Below are 27,836 nucleotides of genomic sequence, written 5' to 3' on the forward strand. Positions count from 1 at the left end.
TGGAATGGTGGCTCACTGGCTCACATGACTTGATGTCAATTTGGGAAACTACTGATCAGACTCTGCTTTTCCAAAATTTGAAGTTGCTTTAAAACTAAGGTTTTGTGTGATAATATAAAGTTTTGAATTTTTTTAAATAGTAATAAAAGAATAAATGATGCCATATAAAAAGTTATAAAAATGAGAATGTTTGGATATTGATTTTTTTGAAAAAAAATAAATCGTGATCAATAACAAAAAGTTTAAAGGATTTGCCAACCACTACCTAACTGCAATGGCGTGAATCAAAGACTTATCTCAAGTCAAAGATGGCGGGAATACAAATCCAAAGGCCAATCTCCATCGTTGAACACTTGACCTAAAAGGTTATCTGTTGATGAGATGACATTTAATGGATCACGTTTCAGACCAATGTTGAAAGGTGGTTCTTTCCATACGTGACGGGTGTTCAGTATACAATTCTGGCTGTCAATTTTCGATTAACGAGCCTTCACATCAAAATAGTCCAACATATAATAGTCAACGGATGCTGCTACATACCAACCAAAGGCTCTCAAAGGAGAATTCTTATCTGCATCATCTCCATGCAAGTTTGAAAGCAAACCAATTAACTTGTTGATCGGTGGAGGAGCTAGAAGATGGCAAGCCAGCCTTGTATTCCAAAGACCACCTTTAGTTTTGTCATGGTTTTAGTGCTCACCATGTGCATGGGAGAAAGCAGAGTAGTCAAAGCACAAGCAGGGCTTCTTCCGGATGATGAAGGTGCTTCCTTTTCTGTATATTGCATATTGGTTATTCTTTTTTTTGTTGCTCATCATCTCTAGATTGAAATTTCTACTTATGGAAGTTTAAAGCAGCAACAAAGCAGTCAGAAAACTACCATCAGCTACAGCTAATATCTGGGTCTTTGGAACAGAGCAAATAACTGTTTGATGTGTTTGATATGTGCAGTGGAAGCCCTTCGAGAAATTGCTACACAACTGGGGAAGAAAGACTGGAATTTCAGTGTAAATCCATGCAATGACTCAAGCTGGATAACACCACATTCAGATGATGAGAGGCCATTGTACAACAGTACTGTCAACTGCAATTGCTCCTCCCCTGATGGTGTATGCCACGTGGTTAACATGTAAGCTCCCTCCACTCACATAATGCCAACTTTATTCTTATTGAAGTTTCTTATTTATGATGGTTAATTGCAAGAAGCAATTAGTTTATGAGTACTTTACCAATTGCTCCTAATGAAAAATAGTTGGCTCCATAGCTCTTGGGTCTCTCTTCTGTTATTCATAGCTCTTAGCTGTGTAATGGACTACACCTCTAACTTTATTGTGGTTAAGGCATCCTATTTAATCTAGAGCATAGATTTGAACTTTTTATGTACACACCCCGCCAATATAAATACAATAATTTGCATTATCCACGCGGTGCTACTACTATTACCTTACAATATTGCGGCGGAAATAAGTCACCGGAACACAAACCACAATACATTGTTTATAGTCACATAATCACATCTGTCTTTCCAACTTGTTGGGACAAGAGAAATCCCTCCAAAGGCCCATTACCGAACCACCGGCCCCTCGGGTCGGCATGATGAAAAGGTCCTTATTTACACAAAACAAAGCCCAAGGGCCCATGAAGTATCTCACTGGTCACCTTTGACCCACCCGTGAGCCACTCACGAATGGTCGCCACCCGACTCGCATAGGAGGAGGGTCTTGAGTCGCCAGGAGTGTCTCAAGTCGCCCCTCGAACTATGAGAAGGTTGCCACCAACCCCCCTCGCCTACCAAATTTCGAGCTCGTCACCTTGTCGCACCAGCAATAGCCAAGAAAAGTCAAGACCAATAGTGACCCAAGCAGACAGACCTACATCTGTCCCATCACTATATCTCGAGCCCCAGGCCTACACCTATGCTCAACAAATTTGGTGAACAATGTAGCTCAACAATTCATAAGTTAAATTAATTAAAAAATAATATGATTTTCTCTCCTCCTTGGAAATAGTAAAAATAGATAAAGAAATGATATTTTAAATAGAATAACGAAAGTGGCTAGCTAAAATGTTGAGCTAGATGTAAGTATTTTAAAAAAATTGATAGTTAAAATAAAATAAAGTGTTATTTAGCAAATATTTAGTGAGCCGGACATGAATGCTTTAAAGGGGAGGGGGCTTTTGTTGATTGAAGAAGAAGAAGAAGGGTCGCTGGGGGAGGGGGTGAAAACCCTTAAATTTTCATAATTTACATAACTACCTCAAAAATCATTAATTTTTCTTCTTTCCCCCTTAGTTTATTTCTAATTAAATTAGGCAAATCCCCTTAACTCCCCTAATTATCTCAAATTTTATCATTTAAAATTTTATTACAAACATTTATTGTTAATATTTTCCATATTTCCTGAGTAGGGTACTACCTTTTATCTACAAAATTTGTAATCTATCATCTTTTTTTTTTTTTTTTGACATGCAGATTTCTCAAAGGGCAGAATCTTGATGGTGTGCTTCCACCATCATTGGTGAAACTAACCTACCTCAAGACAATGTAAGAAGAGCTTCCAATTATTTATCTTTCATCTTATTACCAAAAGTTTAGGTTATAAGCTTCTATACTAACATCAAATTTTTCTCTTGCTGATAGTGATGTCAATAGGAACTACCTTAGTGGTACAATACCACAGGAATGGGCTTCTACAAAGTTGGAAAATCTGTAAATGATTCACTAAACTTTTGTGTCCAAGGTTGACGTGTAAAATCTAACTACTGACCTAATGGAATGTATCAAGTGCAGGTCCATCAGTGCAAACAACTTATCAGGGCCTATTGACTACTTGGGAAAGATTACCACTCTTAAATCTCTGTATGCTTTAGATCTCTATATTAAAATGATCACAAAGTTTCATTTGGTTTAGCCCTTTTGTAATCTTGAAGGACTGTATTTCAGGACCATAGAGAGCAACCTGTTTTCTGGACCTGTTCCCCCTGAGCTTGGGAACTTGGTGGACTTGGAGAGACTGTTAGTGTTTCTTTCTTCCAAATAACATTTCTAAATTCTCAATGATTTTAGTAATAATTTAACATTAGAATTAGTCGAACCGGTCTAAAGTTTTCATCTGATGACTGCAGCATTCTGAAAGCTAACAATCTCACGGGAGAGTTGCCTGCTACTCTCACTAATCTAACCAAATTACAAGAACTGTAAGTGGTCATAACCTTTTCCTTTGCTTTATTAGCAATAACTTTAGATTTTTTCTTGAAAAATTTTCAGCTTTTTATTTCACTCAATCTTGTTTCCATTTGGCCCATATGCAGCAGGATTAGCAGTAACAACTTCAGTGGAAGAATGCCTGACTTCTTTCGAAGCTGGAAACAACTTCAGGAATTGTATGTGATTTTTACTTCAATGCTATGTAAATCTCTTCTACCTGAAATTTTCAGGTGTAAGTTGAATCCATTGGAATTGTGTTCTTAACAGAGAGATCCAAGCTAGTGGTTTTGAGGGGCCTATTCCTACTAGCATTTCTATCTTGAGTAATTTGACCGAGCTGTGAGTTTTGCTTTCTAATTTAACATTTTCGAGTGCATAATCTCTATGATACATTCATGTGATTTTTAAACTAATAAAATGTGTTGCTGAAGGCGATAACAGTTCTTGATTGATGATGCAATTCTATGCAGAAGGATTAGTGACTTACTAGGAGAGGGTTCATCTTTTCCGCCATTACAAAACATGAGAAGCCTGGAAAGATTGTAAGGCATTTTTATGTTGTAAAATGCTCTGCAATTGGAATAATGCACCTCTTGTAGCAACACTTACATGAAGTTTGTTTATGGTTCAGGATGTTGAGGAGTTGTAATATCTCTGGACCAATCCCTCCATATATCTCAGAAATGGCAAAGCTAAGTAGATTGTAATTCTTCTGTCTATTATTTCTCTACTTTTCAGTGCAGTACATGGAGATTATGACTTGTATAATAATATTTACATTGAAATGTATGGACTTATCCTTCCATTGGAGCTTCTTGCAATTTGCTAATATTTGGCATTCATAGAAGTTGGAGACCTTTTAATGTTAGCTTGACAGAATAGAATGTAGTATTAGGTGTTAGCAATTCAAGAGATAGGATGGTATCTGCTTTATAATGAATGTGACTTTCAATGCCAAGACAGAATGTTAGCCAAGTACACATATAGATTAGTAAGATAATGAAATTGCATTGGTTTGGAACTCCTGCACATCTCATTAGTTTGGTATGACATGAAAGCCTGTTGCATTTTCAAAAGTTTGCTTGATAACTGAGAGTTTTAGTACATAAACCACACAATACATAAAAGTGACAAGTAGATCTAGAATTTTATTTAGGAAAGGCAAGTAACTTAACAATGGGAGAGGTCATATAAGAAATAAGTCAATATTTGGATGTCTAATATTCATAATACCATGATAATGAGATGAATCAAGGTCATTCAAAAAGAATCAAGGTTGAGACTAATCATTTAGGTATATCTTACACATAGATATTTGTTTCGGAGTGTGTTTCATGAGACAAATTCTAGCTGCTTAAGCCCATTTCTTCAGCCACCATATCTAGAAATACCATTTGTGTGATTCTCAGTTGGGTTATTCTGTGCAGCTATGTATTCATCAGATACGCACTAGGTACTCATTGGATTATTAGTAGAAAATAAAATAAATTTACACCAGGAGTGTTAAAGTATTGATTAACTAATTAAATTTACTTCTTTCTATTATCTTAAACATTTTGGGACAATTGATGATTTAACATAAATTTCCCCACAAAACACTCTCATTTGGGAAACACACATATCTCTTGTCTCTACCATGTTCAGTCGAAAACTTCTTTATAATTTTTTGTTCTTAGACCTCTGTTTTTCTTTCTTTCGTTTGTTTTCTTTCTTTTGCAGAGATCTCAGCTTCAACAGATTGGAAGGAAAAATTCCAGATTTCGAAGTTCTAACAAAATTGGACACCATGTAAGAAATCTAAATTCTTGAGGAAGGCTAACTTACAGCCTGATGCCTAGGGGCCTCATTAGTTTGTGTTAAGCTTGACATTGATTTACTCCCAAAAACAATTCAATGGTTTTTTGTCCTCTTTTGTTTTTCAGTTTTTGCATAGATGACCCTAGCTAATAGCTTAAGCTTTTGGTACACAATTCTTTTAACTTATTTTGCCATGCAAGGACTGCAATTCAATATAAGTTTTCTATAAGAAAATTTAGTGCAGCAGCAAGTTTAGATACTAAATAATTTGAACCAGAATCACTAGAATGCAAGTAGCACATATTCACACAATCATCACCTTTAGGATTGTAGCTTAACAAAGAGATGAGGCAAAAGTTTTAACCCTCGTCGATCCACTTGGAATGGACTACTATGATAACAAGTCATGTCTGAAGGCTTCATACATATGGAATCAGCTCATGGAAGCTTAGAATTTAAATATTTTTTTCTGTATGAACGTTTCAAATAGTAACAATCTGAACATTTCTAACGGCAATGTGATTTTTGTTGATAACTGGATAGATATCTGACGGGCAACTTGATCAGTGGGCCTATTCCAGAATGGATCAAGAGCAGAGATAGCCGCTAGTTAGTTTTCTATCCTAATTTCTACATCATTTTTGCATGAGATTTCCATTCATTTATGTATTACACTTATTTTAGACTGCAGAAGCATATTCATTAAGTTGTTAACATTTATATATCTAGATACGTACACATGAAATCCTACTGTGTGGCCAGTGCTTCATCAGATGACCTCACTGGTTATCAGGTGTGGGGAACATTCTAGCATTTTGCTTCCATCTTCCTCCATGTGTTGTCACCTAGAAAGAGCTTCAATTTTTCATTCCATTGTTTGATGTTTGTTTTTATAGCTTGCAAGTTAACCCCATACTAGTGTTTGTTTAGCTTTTACAAATCCAGTGTGAAGTGTTACAAATGTTGTAATATTGTAATTAGATCACAATGTTGCTTTAGACTACTCCTAATATAAGGCTGGCCTTTCTCAGAACATCCATAAAGATGGTATTTTACTGTATTGTTTCATTGTTTAGCTAATTATGGTAAGCCTAAAGATCTTGTGTCAATGGGTGGTTAGTAAGGTACTAACTTTGTATAGAGTTCTCTGAGTTATGAAACTCTTTTTGTTAAAAAATCAATCTAAATTAGATCAACTTAAATATGAACATCAAATGTATCAATATGGTTGGTTCAATACATTTTTCTATGGGGTGGGATTAGAAAGACTAAAAGAAATTATGCTTTTGTGCAGCCAAATAGACATATCTTATAACAATTTTTCCACGAGCTCTGCACCAAATACTTGTCCAGACAACCTGTAAGAATTTTTCCCCCCCTTAATAGAAACCTACTTGAGCATTACAACTTTGATTTCTTCATCTACCTGTAATCTTTATCTGTGGAACTAACTTGTTTGTAATTCAACAGAAATTTGTTCAGAAGCTTTTCTGGATCGGACAACTCGTAAGCGTCTCTTTTGTTAAACTTCTAAGAAAAAGGAGCCTTTATATATATATATATATATATATATATATATATATATATATATATATTTCAATTTTGTTATCCTAACTCATCTTCTTTGTGCTACATTTTAATCTAGAATAATTACAGAGTGTCTGAAGAATAATACATGTTCAAAAGGTACATCTATTGAACTAATACATAATTTATATTTCTTCAATTTTTTTTATCAAAAGAAGAAGAAGAAGAAGAAATTGGTTAATTTTTCAGGGTGCATAACAACAAGATTAAACTTTCAAACATAATTGAATATCTCTTCAATCATGTTTGGTTGCATCTAATTACCTTGTAATGATACTATCCAGATCAGTACTCATTGCATATAAATTGTGGTGGAAGGGCAACCACAATTGGAGACATCAAGTATGAAGAAGATTTAGACCCAGGAGGTAAAGCAAAATTTGTTCGCATGAAAGATGATACTTGGGGCTTTAGTAGCACTGGATTTTTCTGGGATGCTGCCGGTACCTCAAAAGACTACATAGCAGAAAATGTATCCAGGCTCGAAATGAATGACTACCTATTATACATGAATGCACGTCTCTCTCCTCATTCTCTAACATATTATGCACGCTGCTTGGCAAATGGAAACTATACTGTGAAACTTCATTTTGCTGAGATAATACTCCGAAACAATAGATCTTTTTCCAGTGTCGGAAGACGGATGTTTGATGTTTATATACAGGTACAGGTAGTAAATCAGATTGTTTTTCTTCTCTGTATTTTATAGAAGATAATTTAACTGAATTACTTCGTTACAGAATGAATTGGTGTTGAAGGATTTTAATATTGAAAAGAAAGCACAAGGAGTTGACAAAGCAGTCATTAGGAATTTTACAGCAGTTGTTCAGAATAAAACTTTGGAGGTTCGCTTTTATTGGGCCAGTAAAGGGACACAAGATATCCCAAAGAGAGGAACATATGGTCCTCTTATATCAGCAATCACCATAGACTCTGGTGAGTAACATAGGTTATACTTTCTGTGTTCCTTTAACATCGTGAGACATTTCTAGTCTATGCCACTCTCTCTTTCATACTAAGTGTTGAATTTCTCAATATTCCATGTCTTCTGCTCTGGGAGTAGATTGACAAAATAAAAGATGTTTACTATAGAGCGGATGCAAAATAAAATACTTGAAAGAAAGTTAATGTGCAGCCAGGTGGAAGACTTGTCCAGATTTTTGTGTTATACTTTTCTTTTATTTTTCTTTATTAGTTAATCCATGTCTTGAACCATCGAGATGTATTGTCTCTTACACTAGATCTTATGCTACTACAGACAAGAAAAAAAAAATGCAGTCCAATAATCACTGTTGTTTGCTACCTTTTTCTGCAGATTTCAAGCCTCCCAATGACAGAAAAAAGAAAATATTCATTGGGGTTGGAACTGCAATTTTTGTGTCAAGCCTTGTTTTCATGATTTTAGGAATTCTTCGGTGGAAAGGCTATTTAGGAGGGAGGACATCAAGGGAACAAGGTAATTTAGTTCAGACATATTAAGTAGTCAGAACACCCAAGCAGTCTTGTAATGTTTTAAGATGCAGTCCAACATGTTAACCTCGTTCCTTTTGCAGAGCTGAAAGGATTAGATCTGCAAACTGGTTTTTTTACCTTCAGACAAATTAAAGTTGCCACAAACAATTTTGATGCTGCAAACAAGCTTGGGGAAGGTGGCTTTGGAGCTGTATACAAGGTAATCTACTATTCCATCATTGTCTTCTATCTTTGTGTGAAAGCATTATATATATATATATATATATATATTCTCTCTTTCACAACTTTTACTGGTTCGTTACATTTTCGGATATAGTTTATACATAACTAATAATGCATACTTTCAATGCAGGGCACGTTATTAGATGGTACCATAATTGCCGTTAAGCAACTTTCTTCTAAATCAAAGCAAGGAAATCGAGAGTTCGTGAATGAAATAGGAATGATTTCTGGTTTACAACATCCAAATGTTGTTAAGCTGTACGGATGTTGTATTGAACGAAATCAATTATTGTTGGTGTATGAATACATGGAAAACAATAGCCTTGCACATGTTTTGTTTGGTAAGCTTTGTGTTTTATCCTTGGCATGAAGAATAGGAATTGAAAGCCATGAATCATATAGGTTGAACTAAAATGTTCAATATCATTGATTGAGCTATATGCACCAATTGCAGAGCCAGAGGGTGGCGGAGTGAAATTGGACTGGCCTACAAGGCATAAAATATGTGTTGGCATAGCAAGGGGTCTAACTTTCTTGCATGAGGAATCACCACTGAAAATTGTTCATAGGGACATCAAAACTACCAATGTACTACTAGATAGGGACCTTAACCCTAAAATTTCTGATTTTGGGTTGGCCAAGCTCGACGAAGAGGAGAACACCCACATTAGCACCCGAGTTGCAGGAACTATGTGAGCTACCTTTATCTCTTTCCTTTAATATAAATTTTTTCTTCTGCTCTTTTTGTACAAAATATGCATCATAATGTCTCTAAAGTCAAGTTTTTTCCCCAATAGTAAATCAGAATAAGGTTGAAATTGAAGTCTCCATAAACGAGTTCGAGCATCTAAAGTACCATGGAAAAACTGTTGGCTTTAGTATTGCTGGTAGGTTGTTTATGTTAGCCATCTGCATTTGCAACCTAATTGCACATTTATTAGTATCCCTGCGTCACAAACTATTTTCTAAGCATGATACACTTAGGTATGATCTACATACTTAGTTTACCTCAAGCTTATATGAAATTGAGTAACAACACAGACTTCTCATAAAAAAAAATAAAAATAAAAAAATAAAAAAACTCAAGAATGCAACAAAAGGATTAGAAAACTGTTTATTCAATACTTTTTAACTTCAATTGATGGATTCTACCTCTAAATGTTACTCTCCTCCTTATACAAGGAGTGAGCAATATACAGAAAATTGTATTTATATTTATATGTTCAGGTTTCCTGTATGGCTAATTGTGCATGACTTCAACTAACAATTTGCAAGGGCAAATATCAGTCACAGATATTAAGTGCAGTTTTCGAGGCCTGCAGTAGTTAAGAATATGAACTCTTATTTTTGTTCTTAGTTGAACTTTCACTCTTTCAAGTGCAGCAAACTTGTAGGAGATAAAGCAAGCTTTATTAATGGCACTGATTACTTGCCAAGATGCCAATAATTATTAAGATGGGAAATCTAGTACCTAAAATTATTTGGTTATGGAGTTGTTTTATAGTGAAGCTCGTAGCCTCCTACCCAGGAACCCTTACTAATAGAATGATCTTTTTGTGCAGAGGCTACATGGCACCAGAATATGCATTATGGGGGTATTTAACATATAAAGCAGATGTATATAGTTTTGGAATTGTTGCATTGGAAATTGTTGCTGGGAAGAACAACATGAAATTCCGACCTAATGAAGATTTTGTGTGCCTCCTAGATTGGGTAAGATACGTCTTCATCAATTGTTTTTCATACAACAAACTAAAAGCGTAATTATGAGCCCTTGTCAATCATTTAATGATTGCTCTATTTGGCTTTGTCATTGTATTTTCCTTCCATTCTAATGCTAGTTTGTTTCCTTTTTTATTTTCTTCTCCTTTCTTATATAGGCCCTTGTTTTACAACAAAAAGGGAACTTGATGGAGTTGGTGGATCCAAACTTAGGGTCTAACTTCAGTAAAGAAGAGGCAGTAAGAATCCTTAAAGTAGCTCTATTATGTACTAATCCATCGCCAGCACTTCGACCCACAATGTCTGCAGTTGTGAGCATGCTTGATGGCCAAACTGTTGTTCATGAGTTGATCATGGATCCAAGTATTTATGGTGATGAGTTGAGATTTAAGGCTTTAAGAGACCAATTTGATCAGATCTTGGGACAAAGCTCAAGTGACACTCAAAGTCTCATTCAATCGTCAGACGCCACATGGATTGGCTCTTCTACTACATTATCAAGTCGATCTTAACTCTACGTAAAATAACCATAACATCGCCCTTATGGCGATGAAAAGTTCTTGCTTAATGATAAAAAGGTATATTGAATCCTCTAGTGTGAAAATATTTCTGTTTGGTTAACATTCTTGGGAAAAAATGTTGTAACATGAAGTTGAGGATACATTAATTATTAGAAATTCTCCCTATACATGATTAATCATTTGATATGTTCCCATGGTTTTACCCTCCTGCATGAGTTATCTTGGAACATGTTAGAGCAAACTAAGGTTTCCAGCAAAGTTTAATATAGTTGGGCATTATAATGTTCAACCAGCATGTTGGTTGTCACATTGAAAGTCATATTTAACCCCACAGGAAATTGGATAGGGTCGAAGGGTATTTCGAGGGTCATACTCTTATTTGTGTCCCCTGCTTTGGGAATTTGGGTAGGGTTGAAGGGTTTCGAGATAGTCATGCCCCTTCCCGTCACCTATTGGTCTGTAGTTTGTTTCGTTGACAAAACTTTGCCTACATTAATTATCTTTTTTGGTGGTATCAATTCTTTTGATAGGCCGGATTATTTATTTGACTGATTCCCAAATGTTCCAAGGAAGGCGTTGTCACTTTTGTTGGTTTTTTTTTTTTTTTTTGACATGTCCACACAAGAAGAAGGATTCGAACTAATGACCTCCGCTTCATAAGAAGTGGTCCCCAGTCAATTAAGTTACCTCTTGGAGACTCCTTTGTTTTTTAGTTTAAGAAGCTATCCTTTGTATGCTTCTCAAAAGTGTTAAAAAAAAAAAAAAAAGTAAATTTCCGTTATTGCGTGGGTTGCCCTATTTTAATGTAACTATTTTACTCATGAAATAGTGATGTTATGCCCCCTGCCCTTTGGGGGCAATCTTTGGCTGCCTGTGCAAATTGGCTTGTGCAAATTGGCTTATGGAGTAGGCATGGATTAGCAAGCCAGATCCTATCAAGACAAAGCTTTTCTTGAAATTTTTGCTAAATTTTCTTGGAAACTTACATACAAAAAAAGTGTTTTTTGAGGTAAACACCAATTTAAATTATTGGAGATTTTAATCCGAAGAAGAAGAAGCAGATGGGGAGCTAGACAAAGATCGGCTCATTGTCGATTTCCCTTGAGAAAACCTAGACTTTCGAGCTTCAAACTCTTCCTATTCATAATCAAAGGCTCCTATAAAACAGCCTCAAATCAAAGCAACATACTTATAAAGAATGTCATTTGCGCCCGAAAGCCAAGCCTTCTCACTCCTAGGTCAACCCAAATATAATATATTTGGTAAAGAGTTTTAAGACGAAAAATGAGAAAGAAATTGATTAATATGATATAAAAGGTAAATGAAGTTTATAATTTTTTGTTAGCAAAAAATGGTTACATATTACGGGTGGCCCAAAATGTAGAATTTCAAAAATAAAATGACTTCAAAAATCATAATTTCATCAAAATTTAATAATAATCAATTATAAAATTAATTGTGATTTTAAAAAGTCACATTATTTTTAAAGTGACATAAAAGAGACTTCTAACATTACTAAAAAACGAGCCGCTCCTAGGAAATAACATTTGTTTTTATCTTTCATGAAAAGAGACTTCATTCAAAAGTAAATAGAAAAGCTTGTCAGTGAAGCAACTCCAAAACCAATCCTCCAGTAATCTTCGTTAGAGTAAAGGTCAACCAAGATTAATAATAATAATAATAATAATAATAATAATTTTTTGTGATTATTATTTATTTATTTATTATTATTTTGTTTGTCTGGCATCCCTCCCTCTCCAGTCTCCTCTGTCGGTATGCTATTAATACTTTGAGAAGAGGAATATAGATGCAATCTAAGTTAGATATACAATAAATAAATAATAATAATAATAATAAACAAAAAGAAAGATATTCCTAGTTCACCAACAGCTTAGGGAAGTCAACGTTGATCGAAACAGACAAAAGGACTTGCTTCAATTCATGTTTTGGTCTTTGTATTTTGTTTAGTTTAGTTTTTCCTTTTTTTTTTTTTTTTTTTTAATAATATTTATTTTATGATCAAAATTTAAAATTTGAACATCTAACCCTACACATAACTTTAATGATTTAAATTTTTTTAAAGACGTATCAACATTAACTTCATATCTTATGAAAAAATTATCGGTGTCAATAATTTGCTTATATTTTATCGAGGAGGAGGAGAATTTGAACTAGTGATCTTTGCTTATTAGGCGTGGTATCAGCCGATTGAGCTAGTTCTTGAAGACCACCAATCATTTCTCTTGATGCTATAAGTCTTTCTAGAATCTTCCTAGAGTCATCCTAAATGTGATGTGGCTTTTAAAATCACCAATAGATCACAAGTCAATAAATCACATCTCAAATTCAACGGTGATTTTAAAAGCCACATCACATTTGGGATAACTCTAGGAAAACTTATAGCATTACTCTTCTCCAATTGAAACCATGAAATTGAGAGAATCTTGTTCTCTTATAACATGTGTTGTTGCATAGTGACACCTAATGGATTATATTATATCTATTTCAAATGAAATTTATAGTATTTATTAAAGTTAATGCATTTGACGGTATATAAATATATCGTTAGATACACTAATTTTAAATCCTAATCAAGATTGAAAAATCATAGAATTCTATAAAGAGAAATGTTACGGTTCCTCATGGCGTTCTCATTGTTCTACGCAGTGGCGGATTTAGGAGTTGGAGTTACTAAGGGCGCAAAAAAATAATAAAACACAATGATAATTTTGTTTTCTCTTTATGTATTATATTTTTATTATAATATGATAAATACAATCAAAAAATAAATTATACCATAGTATATGTATCATGAAGCAAATCAAACCCATCAAATTACCCAACAAAGAAAAATACAAAGATCAAAGTAATTATTAAAAATCTTCATCTAACAACATCACAAACACATAATAATTTAAATTACTTGCGAAATAAACTAAACACAATTAAATGACGAAAAATGAGTACCTTTTAGTGAATTAATTATCTTGAAGAATCTCTTGAAAACACACTGACCACAAAATGGAGTTAGTCTAACAATGCTGCAAACCAATAAAAACAAATAATTAAAGCAATATTCTTGTTTATAATTAAATTGTCTTTATTTTTTTTTCAAAGCAATAATATTCTTGTGAGTTTTACTATCAATTAAAGACTAAAAAGTAAAAATAATTTTAAAGACTATTTTCCGGCTACTATCTCAACAAATTTTTTTTTTTCCTAAGCAATTCTAGAAAGAAAAAAGATAATGACAAATTACTTCCTTCATCACCACTCTTCACGAATCACTTTCTCCTTTTTTTTTTTTTTTTTTTTTTTTCGTCTAGTGTTTCACTTTCACCCACACACCGAGTCACTGACTAACTGAGACACGGCCACAACTAGATTCAAGACCCAACTTTTTCTTCTTCTTATCTTGTAGCGTGCCTTGTAAATTTTGGCATGTTCAGTGGCAAGCAGGAAAACACTTCTATTTTATTTTTATTTTTTATTTATTAAAATTTTTTTGGACATTGCAGTCCAGCCAGTCCTCTCTAGTCTAGTAGAGAAAATAAAAAATTTGTAGGGGTACATTTTTGGATTTTGCTGGGCAGGTTGGAGTCCGTAGAGTTTTTATTTTTACTAGGGGTGCCCTTCAAATTTGTACTTAAAAATTTTAAAAAACTTTTCTTTTAAAGTAGATTAGAAAAATAACAGAACTGGGGAAGAAAGACTGGTTCAAAGTAGATATAAGTGGGGTCGCCCCCACAGATATAAGTAGATATAAGTGGGGGCGACCCCACTTATATCTTCATCTACTTTAAAACTTTTCTTTTAAAGTAGATATAAGTGGGGTCGGCCCCACTTATATTTGTTACTGGTTCTACCTAGATATTGTTTTATAAAAGAATTTACTCCACCAGTCCCTAAAAAAAAAAAAAGGCAAAAAATAATATATATATTAGAAAAATAACATTCATTTTCTACAAATTCGTTAGGATTTGTACTTTAAGTGTTGTAAAAAGAACTACAAAAGATTTTATGTATTTTTTTTTTAACGTTCCAAATATAATTTTATTCTCTCTTTTTCATAAAAAAAATTGAAATTATTTCCGTAATGTAAGCTTTGAAACCTTGGATAAAGATTAAAGAGCATTATATATAAAAATATTCATGAAACCATTTAGTCAAAGACGTAGCGGGCACACAGATCCAAAGGCCAGATGGATTGGCTTTAAGAACCAATCTTGATGATATCATATTAAATGATGGATCAAATATCTGACCAACTCACTCTCAGAAAAAGGCATGGGCAGAAGGCAAGTAGTCTATGGAGTCCAAAAGATAACAATAAAGAGACAAATATATATATATATATATATATAAAGAAATGGCTATGGGAAATGTATACACATCTGCATTTCTCCGGCAAGTTTGAAGGCAAAGCATACGCCAAACCAAGTTGATTGGTGGAGGAGAAATGGGATTCTTCTGCCAGCCTTGTATTGCAAAAACCACCTTTAGTTTTACTGTGCTTATAGTGCTGTTCATTTGCATGGGAGCAAACAAAGTCGTCAAAGCACAAGCTGGGCGTCTTCCGGACGATGAAGGTTCTTCTTTTTATTGTATATGCAAATGGGTTTTCTTTTTGTTTGTTGGTTAAACTCAAGTTGATGCAAATGGTATCTCTCTAGATTGAAGTTTCTACTTATTGATGGCTGGATGCCATTTGGGTGTGCCTTTACAGTAACAAAACAGAGTGAAAACCACCATTATATATCAGCTAATATCTGGGTCTTAGAAACAGAGGAAATAACTGTGTAGGAAAGATGGGTTTTTTGTTTTTATTTTTTCAAATCTTGGTAGGGAAGTTGATGTGTGTTTGATGTGTGCAGTGGAAGCCCTCCGCGAAATAGCTACACAACTGGGGAAGAAAGACTGGGATTTCAGTGTAGATCCATGCAATGACTCAAACTGGATAACACCATCTTCAGTTGACAGGCCATTGTACAACAATACTGTCAACTGCAATTGCTCCTTCCCTAATGGTGTATGCCACGTGGTTAGCATGTAAGCTCCCTTCCTTTATTGAGAAGTTCAATCTTAAGTGTATGAATATGATATGTAACTTGGTTGAGTAACAATGGAGTTGCATCTTCTTTTTTGTTTTGTTTTGTTTTTGTTTTTGTTTTTGTTTTGTTTTTTTTTAAGTCATCTATTTAATCTAGGACCTTACCATGAAGTTTTTACCACGAAATTTGTAATCTATCATTTTTTTAAAGGAAAATTTGACATGCAGATTTCTTAAAGGGCAGGATCTTGCTGGTAGACTTCCACCAGCATTGGTGAAGCTACCCTACCTTAAGGCAATGTAAGAGCTTCCAATTATTTGTTTTTCTTCCAATTAGACTTAGAGCTTCTGTACTAACAGCTCACTTCTTCTTTTTTTTTTTCTTCTTGATAGGGATCTCAATAGGAACTACCTTAGTGGTACAATACCAAAAGAATGGGCTTCTACACAGTTGGAATATCTGTAAATGACTTACTAAATTTTCATGTCCAAGGTCAGCAAGTAAAAGCTAATTGTTGAACTAATAGAATGAATCAAGTGCAGGTCCATCAGTGCAAACAACTTATCTGGACATATTGATTACTTGGGAAAGATTACCACTATTAAAGCTCTGTATGCTCTGGATCTCTTTGTTAAATTATTATGAGGTTTCATTTGGTTTAGCCCTGCTGTAATCCTAAAGGACTCTATTTCAGGACCATAGAGAGCAACCTGTTTTCTGGACCTGTTCCTCCTGAGCTTGGGAACTTGGTGGACTTGGAGAGACTGTCAGTCTTTCTTTCTTCCTCCTTTCTTTTTTCCAAATTACATTTGATTAATCATTTTAAATTCTCAGTGATTTTCGTAATAATTTAACATTAGAGTTAGTTGAACCGGTCTTAAGTTTTCTTCTGGTGACTGCAGCATTCTTAATGCGAACAATCTCATGGGAGTGTTGCCTGCCACTTTTACTAATCTGACCAAATTAAAAGAACTGTAAGTGGTTGTAATCTTTTCCATTGCTTTACTAGCAGTAACTTTAGATTTTTCTTTGAAAATGTTCAGCTTTTTATTTCACTCAATCTTGTTTCGATTTGGCTCATATGCAGTAGGATTAGCAGTAACAACTTCACTGGAAGAATGCCTGACTTCTTTCAAAGCTGGAAACAACTTCAGAAATTGTATGTGATTTTTTTTACTTACTACAATGCTATGTAAATCTCTTCTACCTGAAATTTTCAGGTGTAATCTAAATCCATTGGAATTGTGTTCTTAACAGAGAGATGCAAGCTAGTGGTCTTGAGGGGCCTATTCTTCCTAGCATTTCTGTCTTGAGTGATTTGACAGAGCTGTGAGTTCTGCTATCTCATTTAACATTCTTGAGTGCATAATGTCTATGATACATTCATTTCATTTTTAAACTAATAAAATGTATTGCTGAAGACAATAACAGTTCTTCATGATGCAATTCTATGCAGACGGGTTAGTGACTTACCAGGAGAGGGTTCACCTTTTCCACCACTACGGAACATGAGTAACCTGGCAAAATTGTAAGGCATTTTTATGTTGTAAAATGCTCTGCAATTGGAATAATGTACCTCTTGTTGCAACACTTACATCACATGAAGTTTGTTTATGGTTCAGGATGTTGAGGAGTTGCAATATCTCTGGACCAGTCCCTGCATATATCTCAGAATTGGCACAGCTGAAAATATTGTAATTACTCTGTTTATTCTTCTTTCTACTTTTTAGTGAAGAACATGGAAATTAAAACATATAATAAAATTTCGCTTAATTCTCCTAAACTATCATCCCTTTTGCATTCACCCCTTAAAGTTGAAAAACTCTCAATTTAGTGTATCCAACTTTAAAAAGTTTGCAATGTAACTCACCCGTTAGAATTTTCTGTTAAATACTAACGGAGGCCTTGTAAATGTTTTCCAAAATACCCACCCCCCCCCCCCCCCTTTTTTTTTTTAAAAAAAATGATTTAATTGAGGTAATTTTATAATTTTAATAAAGATCATTTCACTCATTTGCCGTCTGATTTAACCCCAAACCCTAACGGAAAGGGTGGCATTACAAAAATTTTAAATAAGGTGGCCACACGACCACTCCCTCAATGAAAGAGTAGGGTGGCCGCTGGACCACTAGGCTTGTTTTGGTGGCCACAGAGCCACCTCAAACCATGACAGAGGCGGCTGTGCAGAGAGGCAGGCGTGCGTAGCCACCTCGACCAGATCGGGTGGCCACACGACTACACTTATCATTTTTTTATTTTTTTATTTTTTAAGAAGTTAATTCCTTCCTGCAAAAGTTAAACACCTGTTGTGTTAAACTATTCCTTCAATAAGGTGTGAAATGTTTTGTAAAAAAGTGTCTTATATTTTGACTGGAATTTCTTTGCATTTCCCTTTTAAAGTAATGAAATTGTTATCAGACCTAAAAAAAGGGTCCCTTGCCTAATAAATTCACTTTAACAATTTCCTTCTCTTTGAATTCCCTTCCTCTTTACTTTTTGTTTTTTCTCGACCTTATAACGTTCCCCACAAAACAATCTCATTTAGGAAACACACGTAGCTCTTATGTTTACCATGTTCACTAGAAAAATTATTTATAATTTTTTGTTCTTATGACATCTGTTTTTCTTTCTTTCTTTTGCAGAGATCTCAGCTTCAACAGATTGGAAGGAAGAATTCCAGATTTTGGAGTTCTAACAAGCTTGGACACCATGTAAGGAATCTAAATTCATGAGGATGGCTAACTTACAGCATGATGCGTAGGGGCCTAGTTAGTGTGCCTTAAGCTTGAATACGACATTGACTTACTTCCTAAAACAATTCAAAGGTTTTTGGTCTTTTTTTTTTTTTTTTTTTTTTTTTCAGTTTTTGCATAGATGGCCCTAGCTAATAGCTTAAGCTTTTGGTACACAGTTCTTTAACTTTATTACCATGCAAGTACTGCAATTCTACATAAGTTTTCTATAAGAAAAGTTAATGCAGCAGCTAGTTTAGATACTAAATGCTTTGACCCAGAATTACTAGATTACAAGTAGCACATATTCACACAGACGTCACCTTTAGGATTCTAGCTTAACAAAGTGATGAGGCAAAATTTTGAAGTCTCATCCACTTGGAATGGGCTATTATGATAACAAGACATGTCTGAAGGCTTCATACATATGGAATTAGCTCACTGAAGTTTAGAATTTCAATATTTTTTCTGTATAAATGTTTCAAATAGGAACAATCTGAACTTTTCTAATGACAATGTGATTTTTGTTGATCATGGGATAGATATCTGACGGGCAACTTTCTCGGTGGGCCTATTCCAGAATGGATCAAGAGCAGAGATAGCCGCTAGTATGTTTTCCATCCTAAATTCTACATTAATTTTGCTTGAGATTTCCATTTATTTATGTAATAGATTTATTTTGGACTGCTGAAGCATATTCATTTAAGTTGTTAACATAATGCCTTATATATCTAGATACATATACATGAAATCCTACTGTGGATGGTGCTTCATCGGCTGACCTCAGTAGGTGTCAGTTGTGGGGAACATTCTCCCATGTCCAGTGGTTGACCCTTTTCCTGTCAACTTCATTTCCATCTTCCTCCAAGTACCTCGGAAGAGCTTCAATTTTTCATTCCATTATTTGATGTTTTCTTTTATATCTGGCAAGTTAATCCCAAATGGCACCAGCGTTTGTTTAGCTTCAAAAAATCCAGTATGAATTCTTAGAAATGTTGTGATATTGTAAATAGATCGCAATACTGTTTTAGTGGGGTGGGGTGAAGGGGATGGATTGCAAAGACTAAAAGAATTATTCTTTTGTGCAGCCAAATAGACATATCTTATAATAATTTTTCCACGAGCTCTGCACCAAATACTTGTCCAGACACCCTGTAAGAAAATTTTTTCCCCTTAACAGAAACATACTTGATCATTACAACTTGCTTCCTTCATCTACTTGTAATTTTTATTTGTGGAACTAACTTTTTATTCCACAGAAATTTGTTCAGAAGCTTTTCTGGATCGGACAACTCATAAGCATCTAATATATTAAACTTCTAAGAAGGAGGACCCTCTTTTTTATTTTCTATGTTTTGTTTCAATTCTGTTTTTAACATCCTAATTCTTCTTCTTTGTGCTATATTTTATTTTAGAATACTTACAGAGTGTCTGAAGAATAATCCATGTTCAAAAGGTACATTTGTTAGACCCAAAACAGTATTTTTACTTTTTCAAATTTTTATTAAAAACAAAAAAAAAAGACAGAAGAAATTGGCCAATCTTTTATACTGCATAACAACAAGATTAAACTATCAAACATCATTGAATATATCTTCTATCATGTTTGGTTTGCACCTTATTACCTTGTAATGATACTCTCCAGATCATTACTCATTGCATATAAATTGTGGTGGAAGGGCAACCACCGTTGGAGACATCAAGTATGAAGAAGATTTAGAGCCGGGAGGTGCAGCAAAATTTGTTCGCATGAGAGATGATACTTGGGGCTTTAGTAGCACTGGAGATTTTTGGGATGTTTGGAGTACCTCAAAGGACTATGTAGCAGAAAATGAATCCAGGCTCAGAATGAACGACTCCCTGTTATACATGAATGCACGTCTCTCTCCTCTATCTCTTACATATTATGCGCGCTGCTTGGCAAATGGAAATTATGCTGTGAACCTTCATTTTGCTGAGATAATACTCCGAGACAATAGATCTTTTTATAGTGTCGGAAGACGGATGTTTGATGTTTATATACAGGTAGAGGTGGTCAATGAGATTGTTTTCCTTCTCTGTATGCTATAGAAGATAATTCAACTGAATTACTTTTGTTACAGAATGACTTGGTGCTGAAGGATTTTGATATTGAAAAGGAAGCACAAGGAGTTGACAAAGCTGTCATTAGGAATTTTACAGCAATTGTTAACAATAAAGCTTTGGAGGTTCGCTTTTATTGGGCTGGGAAAGGGACAAAAGATATCCCAAAGAGAGGAACATATGGTCCTCTTATATCAGCTATCACCATAGACTCTGGTGAGTAATATAGGTTGTACCTTCTGTGTTCCTTCTTTAACATCATGAGACATTACTACATTATGCCACTCTCTCTCTCTCATACTGTGTTGAATTTCTCTAATTTCCATGTCTTGTACTCTTGGAGTAGATTGACAAAATAAAGAAGTTTAACTTACTGTCGATGCAGCAATCCCCATAACCACTGGATGCAACATAAAATACTTGAAAGAAAGTTAATGTGCAGCTTGGTGGAAGACTTATCCAGATTTTTCTCTTATACCTTTCTTTTGTTCTTCTTTATTAGTTAATCCATGTCTTGAACCATTGAGAAGTATCCTCTTTTACACTAGATTCGCCTATATATACGTTTATGCTAGTACAGACTAGAAACAAAATGCTGTCCTACAATCACTGTTGTTTGCTACCTTTTTCTGCAGATTTCAAGCCTCCCAATGACAGAAAAAAGAAGATATTCCTTGCAGTTGGAACTGCAGTTTTGTTGTCAAGCCTTGTTTTCATGATTTTAGGAATTCTTCGTTGGAAAGGCTATTTAGGAGGCAAGACATCAAGGGAACAAGGTAATTTAGTTCAGATGTACTAACTAGTCAGAGCACCCAAGCATTCTTGTAATGTTTAGGATGCAGTCCAACAACTTGACCTCGTTCCTTTTGCAGAGCTGAAAGGATTAGATCTGCAAACTGGTTTTTTTACCTTTAGACAAATTAAAGTTGCCACAAACAATTTTGATGCTGCAAACAAGCTTGGGGAAGGTGGCTTTGGAGCTGTATACAAGGTAATCTACTATTCCATCATCGTCTTCTATCTTTGTGTGAAAGCATTATATATATATATATTCTCTCTTTCACAACTTTTACTGGTTTGTTACATTTTCGGATACAGTTTATACATAACCAATAATCCATACTTTCAATGCAGGGCACTTTATTAGATAGTACCATAATTGCCGTTAAGCAACTTTCTTCTAAATCAAAGCAAGGAAATCGAGAGTTCGTGAATGAAATAGGAATGATTTCTGGTTTACAACATCCGAATGTTGTTAAGCTGTATGGATGTTGTATTGAACGAAATCAATTATTGTTGGTATATGAATACATGGAAAACAATAGCCTTGCACATGCTTTGTTTGGTAAGCTTTGTGTTTTATCCTTGGCATGAATAATAGGAATTGAAAGCCATGAATCATATCATTGATTGAGCTATATGCACCAATTGCAGATCCAGAGGGTGGCGGAGTGAAATTGGACTGGCCTACAAGGCATAAAATATGCGTCGGCATAGCAAGAGGACTGACTTTCTTGCATGAGGAATCACCACTGAAAATTGTTCATAGGGACATCAAAACTACCAATGTACTACTGGATAGGGACCTTACACCTAAGATTTCTGATTTTGGGTTGGCCAAGCTCGATGAAGAGGAGAACACCCACATTAGCACCCGAGTTGCAGGAACTATGTGAGCTATCTTTATATATTTCCGTCACTCTGATATGAACATTTTCTTCTGTTTTTAAGAAAATACGCATGATAATGTCTCTTAAGTCAAGTTTCTTGCCTGAATAGTAAATCCAAATAAGGTGGAAGTTGAAGTTATCCATACACGAGTTTGAGCATGTGCAGTACCATGGAGAAAGTCCTGGCTTGGCTATTTCTACTAGGTTGTCTATGTTAGCCATCTGCTTTTGCAATCTAATTGCACTCGTGTTAGTATCTCTGCTTCACAAATCATTTTCTAGGCACGAAACACTGGTATGATCTACAATTGCAATCTAATTGCACTCTTATTAGCTGGTGCAGTACCATGAAAATTGTATTTATATGTTCAGGTTTCCCTGTATGGCTAATGGTGCATGACTGTGACGACCCGCTTGATAAAAGCATGATTAAATTTTTTTTTTTTTTTTTAAACATTACCCACAACAAAACGGATTGTCACAGTGGCATGGCGATACCGCAGTATGCCACGAACCCATGCATTAACCTGATTGACAATATCATAAGTCTCACAGAGCTATATGCATCATCAATGATTAATCAGAGTTTATATCTTTGCAGCGGAATATAAATAACATAGACATAACTTAAGACATTTGAGCTGACCATACATCTATGTGAATAATGTTTTACATACAAAAGAATGGCTATACAAAAGTGTCACATACGACACGAGCCATATACAAAATGATAATGTCTAAGCATATACATGAATGCTCTACAAAAAAGGGCTATCAACTAGTCCAACAAAATAAACACCCAATGTGTCAAGGCCTCAGGCACCGTGGTAACCCAGATACATAGCCACTGAATCATCATCTAGGGTCCCTGTACCTGCATCAACAACATCGTCTGCATCACGGGAATCACCACCACCCATGATGCAGGCGGATTTCATGAGCCCGCCGTCTCCATAAAATAGAGACGCTCAGCAGTATGGAACTCACTAGGCTTACAAAAAGAATCATCATTTGAAAACATACTAGATTAGTTGTGAAAATATACGTAAGCCCGATCTTCCGCTCTCGGAACATGCGCATACTAACCCATCTAACTTTATACATACTTACATATTATATAGCTTAACAATAAAACATATGGAAAGTCACCATGCATCGTCTATCCATAACGATATACAAACGCACGGTTCCATCTCCCGTCTCGTATGCATACCGATACGTCTAGCATACAAATCATCATATACAACAATGCAAGCATCATATATCATCATCATCATCATAACATTCATATGCCATGCAAGCTCATGCTCATCATTGTCATTCTTGTTTCATGTTTCTCTATGTACCATTTGTCCCTGTCCTTACTCTGTTTGCCTCTACTTGTGCCATCTACAGAATAAGGCCAATCCTTGTTTTGCTTGCCCCTACTTGTGCCATCTACAAAACAAGGACCGTTCTTACTTTGCTTGCCGCTACTTGTGCCATCTACAAAGTAAGACCAGTTACCTTTCCTTTAACATCATTTGTCTCTATCCTTACTCTGCTTGCCCCTACTTGTGCCATCTACAAAGTAAGGCCCATCCTTGTTTTGCTTGCCCCTACTTGTGCCATCTACAAAACAAGGACCGTTCTTACTTTGCTTGCCGCTACTTGGGCCATCTACAAAGTAAGACCAGTTATCTCTCCTTTAACATCGTTTGTCCCTACCTTACTTTGCTTGCCGCTACTTGGGCCATCTACAAAGTAAGGCCGGTTACCTTTTCTTTAATATCATTTGTCCCTAGCCTTACTTTGCTTGCCGCTACTTGGGCCATCTACAAAGTAAGACTAGTTACCTTTTCTTTAACATCATTTGACCCTAACCTTACTTTGCTTGCCGCTACTTGTGCCATCTACAAAGTAAGGCCAGGTTACCATGCCTTTATCATCATTTTCATGCAATCATATGCTATGCATGCTCATGCTTATGCTTATGCTCATCATCTTGTGCCATTTTCATCATGAGGCCAACCCTGCGGTAGGAGACTTGTCATCACTACTGGTCGCCGTCATGTTGTTTTCCGTTATACATGAGGCCAGCTCTACAGTAGTGAGACAATGCTCAATCACCACCGGAGTTGAACCCCGTTTCCGTTATGCATGGGCCAGCTCTACGGTAGGAGACTTGTCATTGCTACCGGAGTTGAACCCCGTTTTCATATCAATGCTTATGCCATGTTCATGCTCATGTTAACAAACCTTGAACTCATATTCTATCATAATTCATATCATGGAAATCATAGAATCATGTCATAAATCATACAAATCATCGAAATACTCATGACAACATAATCATCACATTATCTTGCAAATCCATAAAAGCTCATAGAAACATTTCATCAAACATTCAACCAACACATCTCATAGAACACCATCAATAATCATAGTATCTCTAAACATCATAAATCAATCGTTCAACCAAAACATCTTTTATACTTTAAACATAGTACCCTTTTTGCCCAGTAAGTAAAATACTTACCTTGATCCGCTTGGGTTCTCTTAGCAACCTTGACCCACTTGCGATTACCTATATATTTACATGATAAACACATAGTTAAACTCTATTATAGGCTCTAACAATACAAACTTCACCAAGATACTTGCATCCCACAAGCATCTCTCACTACATCGCTTACTCTCCTAGACATTAACTCAGCACCAAAGACCCTCCAAATAAGCCAACACAACTAAGGCCTTATTCTAATTAATTGTTTTACACTAAGACATGCAAGGTTACCATATTCTTACACCATGTATTAACTTGATTACTAAATACACACTTAATGAATTCCATCTTTACATAAGCAATTTATTACTTTATCAAATTACGATAGGGAAGTATATTTGGTACTTATATAATTTAAATGCATATTAAGTTAATCCAATTTCAATAACGCTCTTATGTCACTTTTATTGTACATATATATTTGATTGCAATACTAAGTGAATCCAAAGTCTAGTTATGCATTTTTACAACATAACCAATTTATACATACAATACTCTAATGCCTTAAGGTTATATTTGGGCAACCAATAATATACAATCATCTCATCTTAAATCATTTTATTACATAACCTTATCATACTCTATGTTTATCAACATGTTTACCATTATACCCATCTACTTATCTATTTACTACTTATTACATTAAATACTCATTTACTCCATTATCATACGTAACATAAATATATATTCATTCTCATTGTCGTTTACCCCAATTTATAATATACTCATAAACACTTACGATAATTACCATGATTCTAATATGACATTAGAACCTAAACCCATATTCATCAATTTCTATTAAACCCATGAAAGCCTAGGGTTAATTAACACTTTAAATGTAATTAACCCATTCAAACAACATTCCTAGTGTTCACATACCAAAAGCCCCAATTTAATACAAACTATACAAAATTAGGGTTTATGCCCATACTTTACCAATAGGTAAAATTAAAGTTTCAACCCATAAATTAAATAACCCAAAACTTGAATAATGCATAGCAATCCACTACACATACAAGCCCCACATTAATTTTATGAATTAGGTTTTCTTATCAAATTTCTCCAATTTTCGAGCCTAATTAAAAATCCTCCAAATCATTGTGATTTCAAGCTTGGAATCCAATGGGTAGAACAAAACCTTAAAGAGAAGCTAAAGATTCAACCATATAACAAAATCCCCAAAATTCCTTTCAAGAACCCTAATTTTTGGACCCAAATCAAAGCCTCACAAATCTACACAATTTCTAGCTTCTAATCTCATGGGTAACACGAAAATTACAAGGAAAAACTAAAGATTTTACCTCTCAAGCACCCCTAGCCGGAACCCCCTTCAAATTTCGTCACTTTCCTTTTCTTTTCTTTTTCTTCTTTCTTCTTCTCCTTCTTCTTTCTCTTTCTTTCTCCCAGCCAGCAGTACCCCTCTCTCTCTTTCTCTCAATCTGCAGCCCTTTCTCTCCCAATCTAGGCCATGTGTGTGGGTTTGTGGAAGGAGAAAGAGTGAGGGAAAATGGGAAAAAGGGGCTGCTGTGTGTGTGTGTGCGTGAATGAGGAGTGAGGGAGAAAGAAAGAAAGGAAGAAAGAAGGAAAAGATGGGGGGGGAAAAGTGGGCTGCTGGCTGCTGCAGGGGGCCCACCAAAAACTTATATAATTATTATTTTTTTGCATTTTTCTTTTAAAACCAAGGAGATAAGGTATCTCCAATGGCCAATAAAAATTTGACATGTGGCATAGGATAAGATTCTATTTCTATTATTCTAAATCATCTCATGTTTTATCTCATTAATTAATTTAGATTACTATGAAATTATTAATAACAAACTTAATAATTATCTTGGGCGTTACAATGACTGCTTTAATTAACAATTTCCAAGGACAAAATTCTTCTGTTATGTAGTTGTTTGATAGTGAAGCTTGTAACCTCCTACCAGTGAACCCTTACTAATAGAATGATCTTTTTTTGCAGAGGATACATGGCACCAGAATAGCATTATGGGGGTATTTAACATATAAAGCAGATGTATATAGTTTTGGAATTGTTGCATTGGAAATTGTTGCTGGGAAGAACAACATGAAATTTCGACCTAATGAGGATTTTGTGTGTCTTCTAGATTGGGTAAGATAGGTGTTCTTCAATTTGTAGAGGAACCGTGAATAACGATATAATATGAAATGTTTGAGATCAGAATGTTGACAATATACAAATATCATGAATCTTGAAAACATTTTCATTTTTGGTTTTCATTATAAGTTATAAACTTATCATCTAATGCTAATTTGTTTCCTTGTCCATTTTTTTCTCCATTCTTATATAGGCCCTTGTTTTACAACAAAAAGGAAACTTGATGGAGTTGGTGGATCCAAACTTGGGGTCTAACTTCAGTAAAGAAGAGGCAGTAAGAATCCTTAAAGTAGCTCTCTTATGTACTAATCCATCGCCAGCACTTCGACCCACAATGTCTGCAGTAGTGAGCATGCTTGAAGGTCGAACTGTTGTTCATGAGTTGATCATGGATCCAAGTATTTATGCTGATGAGTTGAGATTTAAGGCTTTAAGAGACCAGTTTGATCAGATCCTAGGACAGAGCTCAAGTGACACTCAAAGTCTCATTCAATCATCAGATGCCTCATGGATCGGCTCTTCTACTACATTATCAAGTCGATCTTAATTCTCGGTAAAATGAGCATAAAATTGCCCTCCCGGTGATGAAATTTTTTGCTTAATGATAAGAAATTATATTGAATCCTCTGGTTGTAAAATATTTGTGTTTGGTTACCATTCTTGGGTAAATAAATGTTGTAACTTGGAAGTTGAAGATACATTAATTAGAAGAAATTCAATATTTACATGATTAAAACATTTGATATGGTAGCTCATGCTATTTTCCCATGGCCTTTACCTGAGAAGTTGTGATGTGATACCCCTTTTGCAGCAAACTTGTGTTTCCTGTGGAATATAGGGAGAAATATTGGATCAACAGATGATAATCTACCCAAAGTTGATGATTTAGATTAAGGCATGTTGTGAAAGTAATCGATTAACTAGCCTCCGCTTTAACTTCTAGTAGCTTTATTTCATCACAAGCTTTAATTCAGATATACTGAGCATTTTTCCTTGTTAATGTGGTCAATGGATCAGAGATTTCAGAGAATCTTTCAACAAATTTCTGATAGTACTCGACCAGCCCTAGAAAGATGCGAACTTCTTGAATGTTGGTCGGTGTCTCCC

General features: G+C 35.0%; 1 protein-coding gene, 1 long non-coding RNA gene and 1 pseudogene across 4 annotated transcripts; 2 read left to right on the forward strand and 1 right to left on the reverse strand.

The window, feature by feature from the left end:
- Positions 1–466: 466 nt before the first annotated feature.
- LOC148588066 (putative leucine-rich repeat receptor-like serine/threonine-protein kinase At3g14840) lies at positions 467–10,742 on the forward strand. 2 transcript variants are annotated; one of them, XM_088512264.1, is made up of 24 exons: positions 467–762; positions 952–1,129; positions 2,474–2,545; positions 2,642–2,710; positions 2,792–2,860; positions 2,945–3,016; positions 3,127–3,198; positions 3,313–3,384; positions 3,476–3,547; positions 3,679–3,750; positions 3,840–3,911; positions 4,928–4,996; positions 5,549–5,614; positions 6,300–6,365; positions 6,476–6,511; positions 6,651–6,691; positions 6,877–7,256; positions 7,333–7,528; positions 7,908–8,048; positions 8,146–8,264; positions 8,418–8,628; positions 8,742–8,979; positions 9,850–10,000; positions 10,168–10,742. In XM_088512264.1, the coding sequence occupies exons 1-24, from the start codon at positions 639–641 to the stop codon at positions 10,519–10,521; spliced, it is 3,012 nt and encodes a 1,003-aa protein (XP_088368390.1). In that variant the 5' UTR covers positions 467–638; the 3' UTR covers positions 10,522–10,742. The 2 variants fall into 2 exon arrangements, with proteins under 2 accessions (XP_088368390.1, XP_088368391.1); XM_088512265.1 differs by having other exon boundaries at positions 3,682–3,750.
- A 4,171-nt stretch (positions 10,743–14,913) lies between these two features.
- Positions 14,914–27,443, forward strand: LOC148588067 (putative leucine-rich repeat receptor-like serine/threonine-protein kinase At3g14840; annotated as a pseudogene). The gene is made up of 24 exons (XR_015909785.1): positions 14,914–15,119; positions 15,405–15,579; positions 15,809–15,880; positions 15,974–16,042; positions 16,124–16,192; positions 16,276–16,347; positions 16,484–16,555; positions 16,669–16,740; positions 16,839–16,910; positions 17,038–17,109; positions 17,204–17,275; positions 18,224–18,292; positions 18,856–18,921; positions 19,402–19,467; positions 19,573–19,608; positions 19,729–19,769; positions 19,959–20,338; positions 20,416–20,611; positions 21,031–21,171; positions 21,268–21,386; positions 21,530–21,740; positions 21,830–22,067; positions 26,574–26,723; positions 26,923–27,443. The product of XR_015909785.1 is annotated as a putative leucine-rich repeat receptor-like serine/threonine-protein kinase At3g14840 (transcript).
- Positions 22,673–26,156, reverse strand: LOC148588068 (uncharacterized). The gene is made up of 3 exons (XR_015909800.1): positions 25,912–26,156; positions 24,584–24,631; positions 22,673–22,957 (listed from the first exon to the last, which is right to left on the reverse strand). It is a non-coding gene; the product is annotated as an uncharacterized LOC148588068 (long non-coding RNA).
- Positions 27,444–27,836: the final 393 nt, after the last annotated feature.

This window comes from Corylus avellana, chromosome 1, assembly GCF_965113065.1.
Source record: "Corylus avellana chromosome 1, dhCorAvel1.hap1.2, whole genome shotgun sequence".
Taxonomy (NCBI): domain Eukaryota; kingdom Viridiplantae; phylum Streptophyta; class Magnoliopsida; order Fagales; family Betulaceae; genus Corylus; species Corylus avellana.